Source organism: Folsomia candida, unplaced genomic scaffold (assembly GCF_002217175.1).
Source record: "Folsomia candida strain VU population unplaced genomic scaffold, ASM221717v1 Fcan01_Sc001, whole genome shotgun sequence".
NCBI classification, from domain to species: domain Eukaryota; kingdom Metazoa; phylum Arthropoda; class Collembola; order Entomobryomorpha; family Isotomidae; genus Folsomia; species Folsomia candida.
The window spans coordinates 25932080-25948821 of record NW_019091193.1 but is presented as its reverse complement, the minus strand read 5'-3'; the positions used below and the strand labels follow the sequence as shown (position 1 = coordinate 25948821).

General features: G+C 38.6%; 1 protein-coding gene and 1 long non-coding RNA gene across 12 annotated transcripts in view; one reads left to right on the top strand and one right to left on the bottom strand.

Annotated features, from left to right (window-relative positions):
• The window catches only part of LOC110842038 (sodium bicarbonate cotransporter 3), a 32867-nt gene extending 17009 nt beyond the window's left edge, over positions 1-15858 (bottom strand). For 2 of the 11 annotated variants that reach the window (XM_035858327.1, XM_035858322.1), the window contains exons 1-3: positions 7676-7906; positions 2251-2348; positions 146-286 (exon numbers count right to left, since the gene is read on the bottom strand). In XM_035858327.1, the coding sequence (XP_035714220.1) occupies positions 146-286; positions 2251-2348; positions 7676-7884 (448 nt within the window). In that variant the 5' untranslated portion in view covers positions 7885-7906. Of the gene's footprint in view, positions 1-145; positions 287-2250; positions 2349-3788; positions 3930-4841; positions 6468-7675; positions 7907-14577; positions 15231-15703 lie in introns of those variants that run through there. The other 9 variants (XM_035858313.1, XM_035858308.1, XM_035858337.1 and 6 more) reach the window with 7 other exon arrangements.
• On the top strand, positions 3860-4361 carry LOC118438364. Its single transcript, XR_004836715.1, has 2 exons — positions 3860-3950; positions 4019-4361. It is a non-coding gene; the product is annotated as an uncharacterized LOC118438364 (long non-coding RNA).
• Positions 15859-16742: the final 884 nt, after the last annotated feature.

Here is a 16742-nt window from a genome sequence, read left to right as displayed (position 1 = left end):
AGCGACGGATATGAAGAGAGAGAACGGAAAACTTTATGAGGTTTGCAGAATGCTATGCTTTCTTCCACTTTTTGCTCCGAGCCGAGCTTAATTGAGACTCTAAGCTAACAATCGATTACGGAAGCCGATTTAAAAAAATACTTACGTGGGCGGTCATCGTCCTTTTCATCCTTTCCAGTCCGATGGTGACGATGTCGTCGATGGTGAGAACGACGACGATGTCCACCTGGGCCCGTTTCTTGACCAGGAACGTGCACCCCTACGAAGACCGTGTGAGCTCGGTGACCTTGGAAGAATATTTTCAATTAAAACTTTATTTATAGCCACCAAATTACGACACATAACACGATTTCTCAGTAAAGTGTTAATAAGTTTTCATTGAATGGACGTTGCATAATCCTTCCAAAGAGTGCACGGAAAAGTGAAATCAGCTAGTCTGTAGCTGACTGACGGCTCAATTTTCACCGTTCATGACGCCCACTCTTTAGCCATTACATATGTGGTGTAAAGTGGAACGAAATAGATTTTGGGAACCATAATCACACAATTTCTGCTAGGAGTATAAATAAATTGGTATCATTAAAACTAGTTTTCCCCACCACACGGTGACATGGTTAACAGGCATTTCTCACAATTATTCATCACGTAATTTTTCGGGACAAGTGAAAAACAAATACGGAGTCTAATTCCAGCATTTATTTACAATGTGTTAAGAACCCAGAGGTGAGGAGTATTATAAAACAATTTTACCTATATTACTGTCGATAAAGACTACGCAAAAGTATGTCAGGCTGAATTGGACCTAATTTTACCCTCGCCAATTCCCTACGTCCTACCGTCACTACCACTAGTGAAGTGACACATGTTTCCACTTATCTGTATTCAACGAGTCCAGAGTAGAATAAAATAACCCTGGATAACCGTGCCAGTTGATTACAAAAGTCTGCTCAAATATTTGCCATTACTCAGAGTGCACACAACAGGGACCGGAATTAAACTCTAGAATACTATAGCTTCCACCGTGAAGTGCTTCATCAAATCTTGTATTTTATCCTTGAGCACGAAACTCAAATTCCGTGCATTTTATTTATTCAAGCCAACAGTTTTATGACGTTCAAATGAGATCACTTGTTTGATATACATAAGAAGAGAGTAAAGTTTTCAGATATGAGTTCTTCTGCCAACGGATGTTTGTATGGTTGGTACAATACGGCACCACAAAATAATTCGACGCTCAAAACATGATGACGTGCTATTACTTCAACGCAGTTTGTTTTCAACTTGCCCACAGTAAAGATTCGAGATGACAAAGAACAGTGATGTCGAACTCTTCCGCTGTTCGAATTATCTCACGATTCAAAGGTCGCCCATACTCAATGTGGCGGTGCGGTGATCATCTTGGAGCAGCATGACTTTTCTTATATAAACTGGTGACTAATCACAAGAAACTCCAACGCGTCGTCAAAGACAAACCTCCCACAATTTTTAAATCGAGGCCAAGTTACAAATGTTTTTACTCTTGAACTACATCTGTGCCATTTTTCACTCATGTTACAGCAGGGTTTCAGGGCAAAGAAACTTCCCATTAACAAGGCAATAATGACAACATGGCAGCTAAATACATATACATGTACGAATCTACTGCGTATGCAATTAGACTACGTATATCTCCTAGCTCGAAATTCCTGTGATTATTTTTGGGTGAAGATTTGTTTTCTCAAACACTTTTCGCTTTTCACAATCACATCCGTGTGCCTTGGAGGCTACTCAAAAATGTAAAAAAAACTGATTACAACCTCGCCTTTGTTTATGCGGGTGCCATGAGTGAGAAAAGCTTTATACAACCCAGAACAAATTCTCAATAATCCATCTGCACTCATTTCCCTCAACTCTGGCATCTACCATGACACGTTTTTGCGACTGAGGGAATTTAGCTTAATTGAATTGATAGCATTGATTCAATACTAAACTCCAGTTGATATTACAGCCCTCTTGAAATTGGGTTTGAGGAGATGACGGAGATGAAAAGAAATTCTAAAGAAATTTGGTAAAGAACAGGAAAGATGGTTCTCTAGCACTCTACGTAATGAAGTAGGCCGAATGGACGATACATTTTAGTTGGGCTGAGTTGGGGTTCTGAAACAAAGTTGGTTTCTAAACTTTTGGGTCTTTTCGGAGTAACTACTATTCAATTAGGAACAAAGGAAGGCTTCATTTCCGGATGAATATCAATGGTGTTGATATGCTTACTGTCAAAGTCCTTTTCGGAGAAATTCTGCAAAGTTGCCTGGGCACCCGGGTCTTTTGGGGCTTCTTCATCCGTAGGTTGTCGCTCCATCACCCACGGTCTGCAAATGCCAACAATAATATAATTCAGTGAATGCGTCTTGAATGTAGTATCAGATTTACCCAGCTTATAACTAAACAACTAGCTAAAGATTTCGGATTTGACGATAGGATAACACGTCACGAATGACTCACTCATGGTAAATTGTAATTAATGGAATTAAGTGATGTGTCAACAGCCATTTTATCCTTAATTCAATTGAATATTTAAGCAGGCACTTGCAAAACTTGTTGAGAATATTATTTTAGAGGCAACATGATGGGTTTGCAGATGTAGTACAAGCTTTTCCATTTAGGATTATGAGAAAACGAGGTTAACACTTTTGTCAAAATGCCCTACAAACAAGTAAATGCTCGTATGCGTTATTATTAGTAAGCCACGACAGTTACATATGAGCAGTGAACACCACTACCTTTATTGAAATGCAAAGGTGTTGAGCGTGTAATAACGCGCAGGACATACAAATACATAAATCTAGAGCATAAATATTCAAACTGTGCTCGAAATAACTCCTCCACACTCGAAAAGAATAAAATTAATGATTCATGAATAGTATTATTCATGATTATTGCGATTGTTATATGCAAAACCTACAGCGTACAGCCAAAATAATTATGCGACCAACTCGTCGATTTCCAAAGAACAATTGAATGTGAAGAATCAATTAATAATTGTGCTTCTAAAAAATATCATGCATTTTCCACTTCGTTGAACCCCGAACTATTTCATTTTCTTTGATAACATGATAGCCAACAAAAGTTGCACAAAGTAACAAGAAACCTACTTAAATAACATTATTCATGACGTCTATAAGCGCAGGTACATTTTATTCAGATCAACTTGGACTTGGCAAACTGGGAAGCAACGCCGTCAGAGTTTCGAATCCACAAAATTGAGCAAAATAGTTGAGATTCGTCCCCAGAATATCAAAGGTGAAAGAGATAAGGGAGACATGGCTTGCAACACGTACACAATTTGAACGCCCTAACGCTCGTTTTGGGTTCGTCTGTACGGGTGACGAAACTCGAACACATACAATAAAACCAAGATAAACGGATTGCACTCGTTACAAATGCAGAAAAGATGTCGCAAGGATCACATTCGCAACCGTTTTTCCAGTGTTGAAAAGCAGACACCACAATATCCACTACATGTACTATTTTACTATACATATACTGAATTGTGTAATTTAGAACGATGGAGTTTAACAGGAATTTACCAGAACTGGCCAAATACTTCAGAATCAAATTGCAAATTGCAATTACAGATAAATGTAACTAAATTATATTTTTTTAGTTGGTAATTTGGCCAGGTCTGGAATTTACCAGCATTTGTTCAAGATTTTGTCCTGTGTCATCACAATAAAAATCGAATTACACAGTATGTGCAAATATAAATATAAATGTTTAGAAGGAATAAATTTGCTTTCACTTTCACTTACTTTTTAAATAACTGGGGTTAATTTCTACACGAACAACTCCAATTCAGGAGCAACAATGAAATTCAACTAACGGGTGCAATTAAACTCAGATTGGTCTGAATGACACACCGGCTCCATGCAAAGTCAAACGTGACTCAAGAAGATTCGTCTGTATTTTGTGTGGTAAGTTCTTACTGAGGAACTGATCTCCATTAATTTATTAACAAACTGCAACTTGCAATGAGGAACAGAAACAAGATATTCATTCCAAGGAGTATGAACCATCCGGGCGGCGTGTAGTCACATTTCCACTAAATTCGCAAACTCAACACACAGCATATCCAGAACTATCTGGATACAAATGGCGGTGTCAGCGGTAACAATAAGAAATGTGCAAAAAATAACCTTCCTCAAGAAAGAGTTAGATACAGCGTGGTCCTCATGTTGTCTCACCTCCCCTCGTGCTTTATAATGGCAGTTCGCCACATTTTGCAGGATGATGTATGATGTTGAATAGACACTAAATCGTGAAAAGCTGTGGATGGAAATATAAAATAAAAATAAATGTACCATGCGTTACAGTTTAGACTAAAACTAAATATAAATTGCAAAGTGTACACGAATTATGAGACACATTTTTTGTCCATCTGCACGCTCATGCTAATACATGTAGATTGCACGTTTATCCGTCTATAAACCTATAATTTATGGACAGTAGAATACTTTAAAACCTCGTAACACTTGGACAGCGGTAAATGGATTTCAAACATGCACAGCTCTTTATTCGTACAAAACATCCAAGCTTTCGCACGCTTCTTTTGTGGGTATTTGGAGGAAGGCTTTCAATATCAATTGCGTTCTGTTGTTTGCTTGCCATTCATTTTCCGAGTAACATCAAATCTCAAATAGACACACTCTGGCCAACACTACAAAGCATCGAGTTACTTGTATTCTCATATATTAATAAACAAATATGTATATTAAATACATGTTATGACAGTTTTAATCTATTCCTATTGCTGAAAAAACATGCATATTAGCAATCACGTTCAATGTAAAACATGAATTACTAACCAGATTAGGACGTAACTGCGAGAAATGTGACAAAAAAATTGGTTTCGCCAAAATTGTTGACTTTGTGTGAATATACTTCGTTGATGGGAAGCTAGTGTTGAATGTTGGTTGTGACGATAGTTATAAATAGTTGGGTTGGCATTGATTTTTTATTCACACTTTTTTCTACAGTTTCATTCAACAATTTTCTTCTGCAAAAGTTGAGCAGATGAAGCCTCTGCAATATCCAGCTTGATATGAGACAAAGATTTGATGATGATGATGAACGAATTGCAAATTGTAATGGGGTCGTTGCTCACTGTGAATTAAAACATAACCACCGCACAATAACCTTAGAATAAACTAATGTTATCGTCCTCTATGGAGTCTTCTTCACTGATAAAGCTGACGAAGGATAAATCATCCGAACTTCCTCTCCCACCAAATATATTTCTGATTGAATTGCTCTTTATCACTTTGTGAGTGGTTGATGTGGATGACTGGAAAACACAGGACTGAACCCTCTTGTGATAAGCCGTTGTGGATTTCTTTGGAATTTTGAACGTGAAATAATTACTATTGATTCTACTAAAACCCATCGTATTGTCGAATTACTTTTCTAGGAATTGCTCTACATATCTATCAAAGGAAGGAATACTTCAAATACAAGTTAAATCGTTTTCTTAAGATGAAGAATATGTAAATTATGTTCTTCTTTCTAAAATTAATTAGGTATGCAAAGTTATCTGACCACAATGACAACGTGGGCAAGAAATTACATCAAAACGAGTGGAAGCGTTTTATTAAACTGACAGCGTCTGGCAAGAAATTCCAAGACTATGAGAGCATCTCTGTCCCCACACATACAACTGACTGGTCTAGCCTTCGTTGGCAGTTCTACATACACCGGTTGGATTCTTCTCAGGCAAAGATCTTCTTAGGATTCGACCAAGACACACACAGGTCCAAGGCGTATCAAAAGAGAGGAGGCAAAAGATGCAACAGAGAAAAAAACAGAAAATTTCACAAGTTGTTGTTTCCTCAATGTTCTTCAAAGCAGCACTGCTGTGAGCACTTCCAACTCTTCAGTATAATTTTTTCTGCTGTCTCAGAAAAGTGCCTACGTGCGGGTGAGAAGGTTTCCCCCTTCAAACTGAACCACCTTTCGATTTACACTGGCGGATGCAGGCTCGACTTTAACAAACACAAATTACGCTTGGGGTTATCTTTCGCAGCCGAATTTAATCTAGTAGCTCGCTGTGTACTTGGCACTGGCTGGCTGAACGCAGCGTAATAATAAGTGAGACAAGTTCTCTTCCCTCCAACGTTCGTAATAAACTGTGTTGTGATCACTCAACAACAGTGCATAATCACAGTCAGCGTACTTCTTCCATGTAATAAACAAGAGGCAGTAGAGATTTGAATTTAATCACCCACAGTAGTTCAACTCTAGTATGGATCCGATGATCTTTTTATCGGGTAAGGAGCCCCCATCATCATTAAGTGAATGAATGAATGAATCTCGGTCTTACTTATCAGCAGCAAGAGCAGTGCTGCTGAATGAACCTCCTCTTCCTGTCCTTCAGACACTTTTCCAAAGCATGCATGAATGTATATGGTATAGTGATTTGCTTCCTGGTGATATATTTTGCTGCAGCCAGCAGACGGCGAGATCAACTAACCTCCTACAATCCGACAAACCAAAATACGGAGCATGCACGGAACCAGACGAAGTTTGCAATGTTATTGCTCACTCGCGCCTCCTCGGCCTTCTACTTGTTCGAGAATGAAGTTGGAAACCCGCTGGAGAAAGCGGATGGAATTTCTCGGAGCGATGCGCACAAGCAGGACTACTGCATTCTCGAAATATTCACCCGGGCCGGGTTCACGGCGTGGACGACCACTCACACAGCATGAGAAAGTTTGCATGCATGCATTTCTTCTCGAAACCCAGTTTTGCGTCAATCCCGTCGAATGTTCTATTCCACCATCTCCGTGTGTAACAAAACCGGTGCAATTCCATGGTATACCTCCTACATCCACCAACTTGCCAGACATTGAGACTGACCCATATCATCCACTATATGAAATCCTTCCACTTTTCTCACCCAAAGCTCGCGTAACAAAATGAACCTTGAGTTGAATGTGACGAGAAAGAAGGAATGAGAAGAAGGTTACTCGGGACAATGAAATTCGATGGAAGCCTTATTAGTTAGTCAACTAGGTAGGAAAAGGTGTCTCTCAGTCAATCCAGAGACATGAAAATGGTTCGCAAACCTGACAAACAACGTCTTCATTACTTAATTATAATTTTACTTGCACCAAGAAGAAATAATATTGCACATGTTGGCTTAACAAAAGTATATGCATGTACAGAAGTATGTAGGCGTGACGTTAGCGCAATAAAACGCCAGTAATTGGAACTTCCAATTTGGAAGTCAACGAAGGAATATGAAACCATCCTGAATTAGCCAAGTCACATGCGTATCAAATTAAATAAATGCTACGCAATATGTAAAATATGTGGCAGTTTGGTAATAGATAGTGGGTCGGGAAATAATAGTGTTTTTCCAAGTTTGACTGGATTACCATACGAATGAAGAAATGGACAAACTGAATCGAATGTCAGCCGATAAGAACGTGTTCGCGAGTCAAAGTGAAAGTCAGTACTCGGCCTCCCATCTACTGAACACCCGCGCAATCGATCTAGTTTCTACCATTTCCGGTATCTAGAGTAGATGCATGAGTAAGTGCATTCTCTAAGCTTCAGATATGCAGTCTCGCAAAAAAGATCTCTGCAATTTAGTTTAATACACAGAGACGTAATTTCTGTTAGAATGGGGTGTGTAACTTACGAACACTTGGCCAATTTGCTTCCAAAACTTTCACCCAGAATCAAACCGTTGGATGGGAATGATTGGGTGGTATGCAAACTGGCGTCTGAACTTCCTCCACTGCTGCAACTGCCATCATTGTTGTTTATACTGCAACCCTTAGGTTTACAGGTTTCTTTAGCGATGGAAAGTTCCATGAGTTTGGGGCTACCACCATTTTCAGACGACATTGAATAACTGAAACTTCTTATTATTTGTACGGAAGTATATGTACAAGTTCACTAAAATGTAGATACGCACTTCGTATGTGAACGACAATAATATGGCACATATAACGCGTACGTCGGTATGCGTATGAGTCACAAATGATTCAAATTTTCGTTGATTTCTTAAGTTTCGAGTCATGCACACTTATCAGCAGCTTAAGCACATGAGTTACAAACAAACCAAATAATAGTCTAGAACTATATATTTACTTGTACATATATGTATTATAGTTTTATACTATCCTTCATTATGAGTCATTTGCACAGTCACATTGAAAATGTTCTCCCACTGGAAAACCACCGAACCACAATAATCAATAAAATCAATGTTGATCTCAATCTCAGATTTAAGGCAGTTAAATTCACGGTTTAAAGCTTTGGTACGAGCATTGCTCACGCCTATCAATTACACGCACCGACGTAGGAGCGCAAAGATGAACTTAATTGTGTCCTTAAAAAAACAGCGTGTGGTTCTTGACATCCGTAAGATGGAAAGAATAATGATACATAATCCCATCGCCATAGAACGTTAAGCAGGCATGAAATATCAGAGTCAGTTCAGTGCCACTACTTTTGCATCAAATAAGTTGACTGGACTAGCCGAAATCATAATATGTAAACCGTGCATGTAGACACAATAATGTGGAGATGTGACTGATGTGAGTAAACTTTACAAAGATACAGCTTGTTCGTAGAACAACAGTATTATTTCTGCATGTGGACGTATGTGAACTCTGGAGGGTTCGTCGGAAGATGAAATTGTTCTGCAATCAAATTTCTGATCTTCACATGAGCAATAATCCTGTTACCACTTTTCATCAGAACAACGAACAAATGCTGGAGACTGGTCAGCTAAATACTTGATGGGCACAGGGAGCAGCTTAATACTGGAGGAGACATATGCATATATATAACATGGAACTTGCTTAAATACTACTTAACAGGTGAATAACTCATCTCACTAGAACCTATGGCGAGCAAATTGGAGTTCATTTACACGGATGCAGCAACGTGAAATCCAGGACGTACAATGAACCAAGTTCTTTTACTTATGAAGAATTAGGATGTTGAAGAAACGACTACTTTACGACATTATTAGCCTCAACAGGTTATAAATTATATATAGCTCAAAGAGTCATTGCACCATGTTCTTGGTTTTTTTTAAAAATATTTATAGCTGCAGTTGCAGAAGCGAGTCGCAAATTAATATTAAGCTATGCAATTTGCCTTAATTAAAAGTCTACATACCGCACGATAATATTTGCTAAAGTGCTTAGCGAATAGGACAAAGAACTGTTAACTCGTCTTGAGATTGATTTTCATGAAAAAAAATGTACAGATTCTGACCAGTACGCAGAGTCTTAAGTGCATGAACCCGTTGATCCTGATTCTGATGAAAATCCGAGGAGGTGGAGCGAAAATGTGCAACTTATGCAATGCGAAATAACTGAGAGTGCATGCTTGCAAATCGTGCTCACTTATTTTCTGCAGTTGACCATTGAAAGCATCAAAATTGGCTTTTCCTCCAGCATTAATTCTCGTCCTTCTTGAAAGCTACAACCCTCCTACAAATTTGCACATTTTAAAATCTAATAACCATAAAGATTTCGCAAACTTCAACAGCTTTATGGTGTGCAATGACGTCCATCGAAATCATTAGCATACTGAAAAAAACTTGATAGGTTCAAGCAATCATCAGACATAATACATCTACCGTTCCAAATACGCACCATTCTTTGTACCAAAGTATTAGCATAAAACCAAAGATTATACCAAGCGGTTCTATCGAGCGGTCTATAAACGAACATCACGACGAGCCGTCTTAAATAAAAATCTTTTACTTTACAACTTTTGCGTAATTGTACGTTATTGCATGCAAATCACAGATCATGGATTCTCAATTTCCATCCGTCCACAACATAAATTTCACACTTTAAGCTGATGGGCAGTGTTTTAAAAAATATCCAGGAGGTGAAGTGATTAATGATGAGCAAGAAAAAAAACGAGAACTGGTTATTACGTAGAATCTCATTGCTTTTGTTTTCAGGTTTAGTTCCACAGTTCTTTGCAGGACTCGACTACCTGTTCTTCGGCCTGCACGTACACCGGGATCAAAGGTGGGTGTGTGGAATAATCTCATATTCGCAAACATATATTTGTACATACAGAGAATAGCAAGGGTATTATTATTACAAAAGTTTTACATAAGACATAATAAATATAATATGTAGATGATGATACCCTTGTTGTTGTCAAAGGACTTGTGTCGAGAACAAATTCACAAAGGTATCACATGTTGTGAAGTTTCAATTTCAATGATTTTAATGATGGAGTGTGCAACCAACGTGCACAACTCGAACCAAATGAGCTCCAATGAAATCCAAAATGAAAATGCTTACAAATTTAACTCACATTCAATCCCACGTGCATACATACTTCAATATATTTATAAGGATGGACACGGAGTAGAATGGTAAATAGGTCGGAGAAATTGAATGTATGAAAATATGACAATAATTCACCTCTTTCAAAGTAAATATTCCCTGCTTTGTATTGCTCTCGAATTCAGACTATTATATGCTTATCAAAAGTTTGTTTGTCCCACCCAAGGACCTCCAATATGCAATTGATACAACTGAAATACAGGGCGAACGAAATGAACAAAAGAAAGCAACTTACAAGTGGTGGTGATCGCATATTGTAATCGACGGGGGCGATACGATCACCTTCACGCCTGCGGTATTGTTATTCTTCCCCAGCTTGAACGATTTTGAGTTCCAAACAATCGGACACTTGACCACTGGCGTTGCAAATTGTGCAAGTGGACAATTGTGGCGACGTGACTACTGCCTCCGAGTCAACTGCCCACACTGGGCAACAACCAGCAAATGTTTTTTGTCGTCCTTGATCACATATTTGCCCTTGAGTCTCCGGAGAGTAATAGTGCAAAATTACTTGTGAGCACGACTCACTCGATAATGATGATACAAAACAAAACACCCAACAGTCTCCCTCAAAGTTGGGACAAAAATAGCTTGATTGAATCCAACCTTCTGTAGGAACACTGCTATAATGACATGATCTTATTTCGTCCCTTGGCAGGATTCACTCTGGCTGGTAAGTTCGGTCAGTGTTTAGTTGGACATTCTTGACGACGACCTTTTGTTGGTGGCCATTTGAATGTGTTAAATTAAATGCCCACCAGGAGCGAGATAGCGAGATTGTGGCATGAGCAATCTTGGTGCAAAGAACCTTTGCTGCTGAGGGAGAGAGAGAAAAGTCAGTTGTGGTTTGCTTTCCCTTCTTCCCAACGACTTTCACTCAGGTGCTCACCAACGGTTGGCAAGATGAGACAGAGTTTCAATCACGGAACTGGCTAAGATCCCGTCTCAAAGTCTGTTTACCCAGTTGGATGACTTAGAATGAAGGATATTGATGACGCGTGGAGGCTGCTGTGAGGGAATGTGAATTGTAGGAAAATAGAAAGCACAGCAGCAACTATTCAGTAAACGTAGTCATCCAAATTCATCCAATAATATTCCACTTCAGCCTCCAGCAGCACAACCTAACCACTTCCGAGAAATGTCCAAACGTAAAGAAAAGAATAACATAACGCAAAACTTGCCACAAGAATTCGAACGAATCGATCAATAAAAATCAACTTTCTCTGGAAATATGAACAATACCTTGGGTTCTAATTTGGAAAGAGCAACAGACTGTTGGTTTATAATGAGTGCGAGATACATATGCGTACCATTTTTATGAGCAACTTTTTAATTGGAAAGAAAAATGGCATACATAGATCATAGATTGAATATGTCGTCCATCAGTATGCACATTTTGTTATCGTGAAGAGTAAAAAATTCAGAGAAAAATATGGAGAAATTCCACTTTGTTATTGAAATATATACCATTCAATTCAAGTCAAGAGCATGCAGGAGCAGTGGCAACCTGTAGGAAAGTTACAGATGCAGCGAGCAGAAATAATGAGCAAGTAACTTCCATCCATCCAGATTTGATCTGTCATGCAAGGAAATGAGGTTGATAACTTTCTACTTTGAAAATTACACGTGCAGCACAAAGCAAAGTGTTTCTCAATATTTCATGCTGTGATCACTCTGCTGTTCAGCAGATCGAATGTTTCATACACGTTTCATATACGCACGCGGTCCCATGAACAGGGAAACTTTTAAGAAAATACTCGATATTGTGAAATCATTCACATAACGCTGTATCCATGAAATACTTGTTGTGACATATCTTTGATCGGCTGGACAACCTAGTTTCACAAGACTTCTGATTGATAAAACGACTTTCACGATTTCAAATTAATGTACACGGAACAAAACAGACAAGTATAATCACAAAATGTATAAACGTAACAATGACTCTCAGCACACATGAGGAAAAGTCGCGTTTCGTGGGATGCCGTGATGAGTTAGCAGAGAGGTAACTCGAGCCTTAAAGTTAACTAATGAAAACTGTCCAACCAACCCACGAACCGGTGAGACCAGTGTCAAGTGGAAAAGCCGACCTTGCCACAATGGAGAAAGCTTGCAAACTGAAGTACTGGCTTGCTATCCAATCGTTGCGACACCGAGTAGGGAATTAGGGAAGAGTTGGGGATAGCCTTCACGAGTACACGTTGAAACACAAGTGGCTGCCGTGGCAAAGAGTTATGTTATCAACACGAGGCGGCAGAGAAACTCGATAATGTACAGTTTCCATCCAGTCGTCTTCCGCTTGTTCACTTCGGGGAAAGCATCGTCCTCCTCCTTCTCCTGCCATTGTCCTAGAACAACGTGGAACTTATGCAACAACAACTAAGGTTTCATTTGTGCTAATGTCGTAGCAATGTCACTGCTATCTTAACGTCATTATTCCTGATGCTGATGAAGGAATACGTCCAATCCCAATAAATGGCAAATGAAATGTTAAATCAATTCCTCGCTTATGTAGCATTCGCTGAAATGACGCAGAAGCACTCACCTAATTATAATTATTAATTAATAACAATAACATAAATACTTATATTACATTTGAAGCAATACGAACTCAATTGGTGCTTAGATATTGAGTAAAATCCCATCATAGTGCTCACATCAAGTAATGCAAGTAATAATAACTGAAGCATATAGTTACGTATGACGTATGCATGAACTGGCCACTTTTGATTTTTTTTCTACCCATAATTGTCAGTTCAACTGTCAACAAAGCTGGAATGGCACTTTAACCAAGCCGGAACATAGAATTTTAGAAGGAAAGTTGCAATTCTACACGAATGTTTGTTTGGTATTCGGGAGAAAGCAGTCGGAAGTACTTAATAATTAATTCTGTTGGATAGAATACCTTCTCAACTTTGCTTCATGTCCTAGTGTACTTATTCTAAGCCACGGTGATTAACGAAGCCTCTAATAACGAACGAGAGTCTAATTCTGTTATTCTGTGGTCCAATTATTTTCCAAGCTCTAGAAAATGACATTACAGTTTAGTTCCACATCATTTCTGGGTAGTTCAGTTGAACTTAAGCTAAAGAAGAGAATGCCATGGGGTTAATGCCCACTTTAAAAGATCATCACCGATAAAAAATTAATCATTGGATGGAAAGTCTTCTTGATCGGATCATAGTTGCTAAATACTTGGGTGACAAACTGAAACTGTGGCATAAACGAGGTCGTGCGATGCTTTCTATTTTTCGGAGAATATGATCCCATGCGACAAGGGAAATGTGTTTCCCTCGATTTTCCCCCGAATGAACAAACAATAAACTCACTCATCCATCACGGAAAAGGTGACATACACGATAAGAGAAAGTCAGACAGTCTGACGTGCAATCACTATCCTATATTTTTCATTCAAAATACTTGGAGTTTTCCAAACAAGCTATAAATGAAAATGTAACATGAACAAGCATGCATGCATGGCATACTCTTTTCATCAGTGTATACGTATTTATAATGTAGTTTTAATGCATTGTTTGACGGATTGGCATCAAATTCAACTTGTGTAATTTGAAACAAAGAAGTAAGTAAATAAGTAGGTTTTCAGGGTATCTAAAATAAGGGAGCTCTGTCTAAACGAAGTTTGCAAATTCACTAGAATGACGCAAATGGTTTCACTAAATTCAATGAATGATGGCAGCCAGTAGAGGCTTTGAAACTATACACGGGTTGTCAATTACACAAAGCACATTATCAACCTACATAGCCGGGCAAATGTGAGTAGAAAGTGGGAGTTGAAGATGTCACACAACTTGAAAATTTAATGTGCTCCACAACCACCGACATTCTTCCTTCCTTCCTTCGTTCCTACCTGTCCAACCTGGGCATGGAACGCGCATATTTTGTGTGGACGGAACGCTCAAAGCTAATTGACAAATTTCAATTATATGTCGGTGCGCGACTTGCATGTCCTTCTTTCGACCTCGAGGCAAAATATTTGACATTTTGCACGATTTACCCGCAAGATCTCCGGAAGTCGCGCACATAGTTTTAGCTACTTAAATATATTCCCGTAGAAAAGATTGGTAAAAGCTGGAGGAAGCGATCAAATATATGCCCATTACCGCAGAATGGAGCCATCGCAAATTGCCTAATTCTAGTGAGCCTATTTGTAATTTTAAAAAGTAAATAAAAAAATTATAAAAAATGAACGTACTCGTTATTCACATACCTTCGAGTCGACCCGTCCCCGCGTCCACCAAGCTTGACTATAATGCCAGGGGCCATTATTGATTCAAATATTTCCTGTGAATTTCAGTTTTGAACTACTTTCTTTAGAAAGTTTAAACACACAGGTTTGACACGAGTCAATTAATACTGATTTACAATTGAGATAGAGTACTCTCTGCCTTTGAAATAATAGGAGAGAAATTAATTACTAATACTTCACCGGTAATCGTTGAAAGACTACTGACCAGTACGGGTCGTTAATCTAATTGCTTAAAACACAATAGTAAGTCATTGCGATAACTAAAGCTGTAAATTTAAACTAATAATACTATTATCACAAAAAAATCTAGCTAATCACTGGTCATTGTCAAGTCTCATAGAATTCACAATACTCATAAAAGTGAACTATTGGAGTACGGTACGAGGCGACGAAGGCGATGGAGATCGTTGTTGCTGAGATCGTTGGATGCTGAGGTATATAATAATTCAGTTGCAGTTGCATATTTATACTTGGTCGCACACCAAATTCTGGATGAACATCACGACGCTTATTAGAGTTGTTAAGACGAATAAGTGGAGAGCAATGATCGGCCAGTAAGTGGTAGGTATAATCCTTTAGATATCAGTTTTCTTCCATGTCTGAAATTGACAAACCTAAATTATTACCAATTAAGTTTCACAGAGAATAAAACAATTGCATGAAACTTCATTTTTTCAAGTTACTCACAATGGTACCACTTGTATCAAATATTAATATCGCAGCTATACATAAATAGACTCACCCCCACAACTTTATGGCTTACACTAAAAACCATTGTTCGTAAATTAACAATCACAACTCCAGACACATCAAACGAATAAACCAGTGACATTATTTGAACTGATGTGCATGAATAATTTATACATGGCAAATACAATAAATAAACAATCTATACTACATATATATATCAGCTGAGTTTCATAATAAACAAAGTGTGAAGGGCTCAAGTTGCTATATTCGAATTCAACTTTCAACTTTACCAAATGAAGGCCTATGACTTTTTCAGTCGGTTATGCACAATTAGAAAGCCAATTATATCTATAGTTTTAGCTTAAAAAGAAGGTGGACCTACCCGTGAGGAGGAGGTGGAGAAAGCGATGGCTGGGAACTTTGGTGGTGCTGAGGAGGAAGTGCTGTAAACGGAAGAAAGTGGAAATGTCCGTGTTCACGAAGCGTCGGAGGAAGGGGAGATTTTTTAGGGAGACGAGCAGTTTGTTTGTTGTGTCTGCTGCCGGTTTACTCCCGCCGTCTCCGTCTCGCCCACCTCTCGCCCAAAACTAATCAACTCTCTTTCTCCACACACCCGTCGGATCAAGGGAGAAAGCGAGATGATTAGTTCGTCTCAGGAACTTTCTTCCATGGGAAATCAGAGATTTTGACCATCTTTCAGCTTCCAACATATGGGAATAACGTCAGCATGGGAATTACAGAATAGCTGCGAGAACTACGGAGAGAGGAATGAGGAAGCGGATTCCATGCAGCACGCACGACTTTCTCCAACGCGTCAATAACCTGTCGTTTGGTGTGAAATAATATGAACCAAAATCATGAATGATCGTACATATCTACGTCGTCCACAGTACTTATGCACGTACAGTTGCACGCATAGTTATCATAGTTATCATGATCAATTCTCACGAGCGTGTTAAGTGGTTAAATAAGTGGTGTACAATTGAGGTAATTATTATTGCATAAGTTCTATATTTTCTAATCAAGTTTATTTTATTTAGCCAAGTGCTTCATTTTATGGTAATTGTGTTTCAATATTTGCTCTGGGATATTTTGGGATCAAGTTGAACTATTGTTTGTCATGTTTCATTCAAGTGGTAGATGAGAATAAGTTACTGGCGATGGAGTAAAGTGAACCTATTGGTAAATCCATTTAATGCGATGATAATCATTATTGTGAAAGCTTTCTCCTGGTTCAGTCTCAATTAATCGTGTACCATTTTCTTCCCCAAAAATGACAGGCCATTTCTTTCTTCCATTTGAGCAATACGAGGCACATTAATTTCCTCTTGTCTGGGTTGATTAGGTGAGCAAACAAAAAATTGCGTGCTGTCACTTGAGGACAACTCTGTCCTACGGAATTAAATCGGTCAATACTTGTA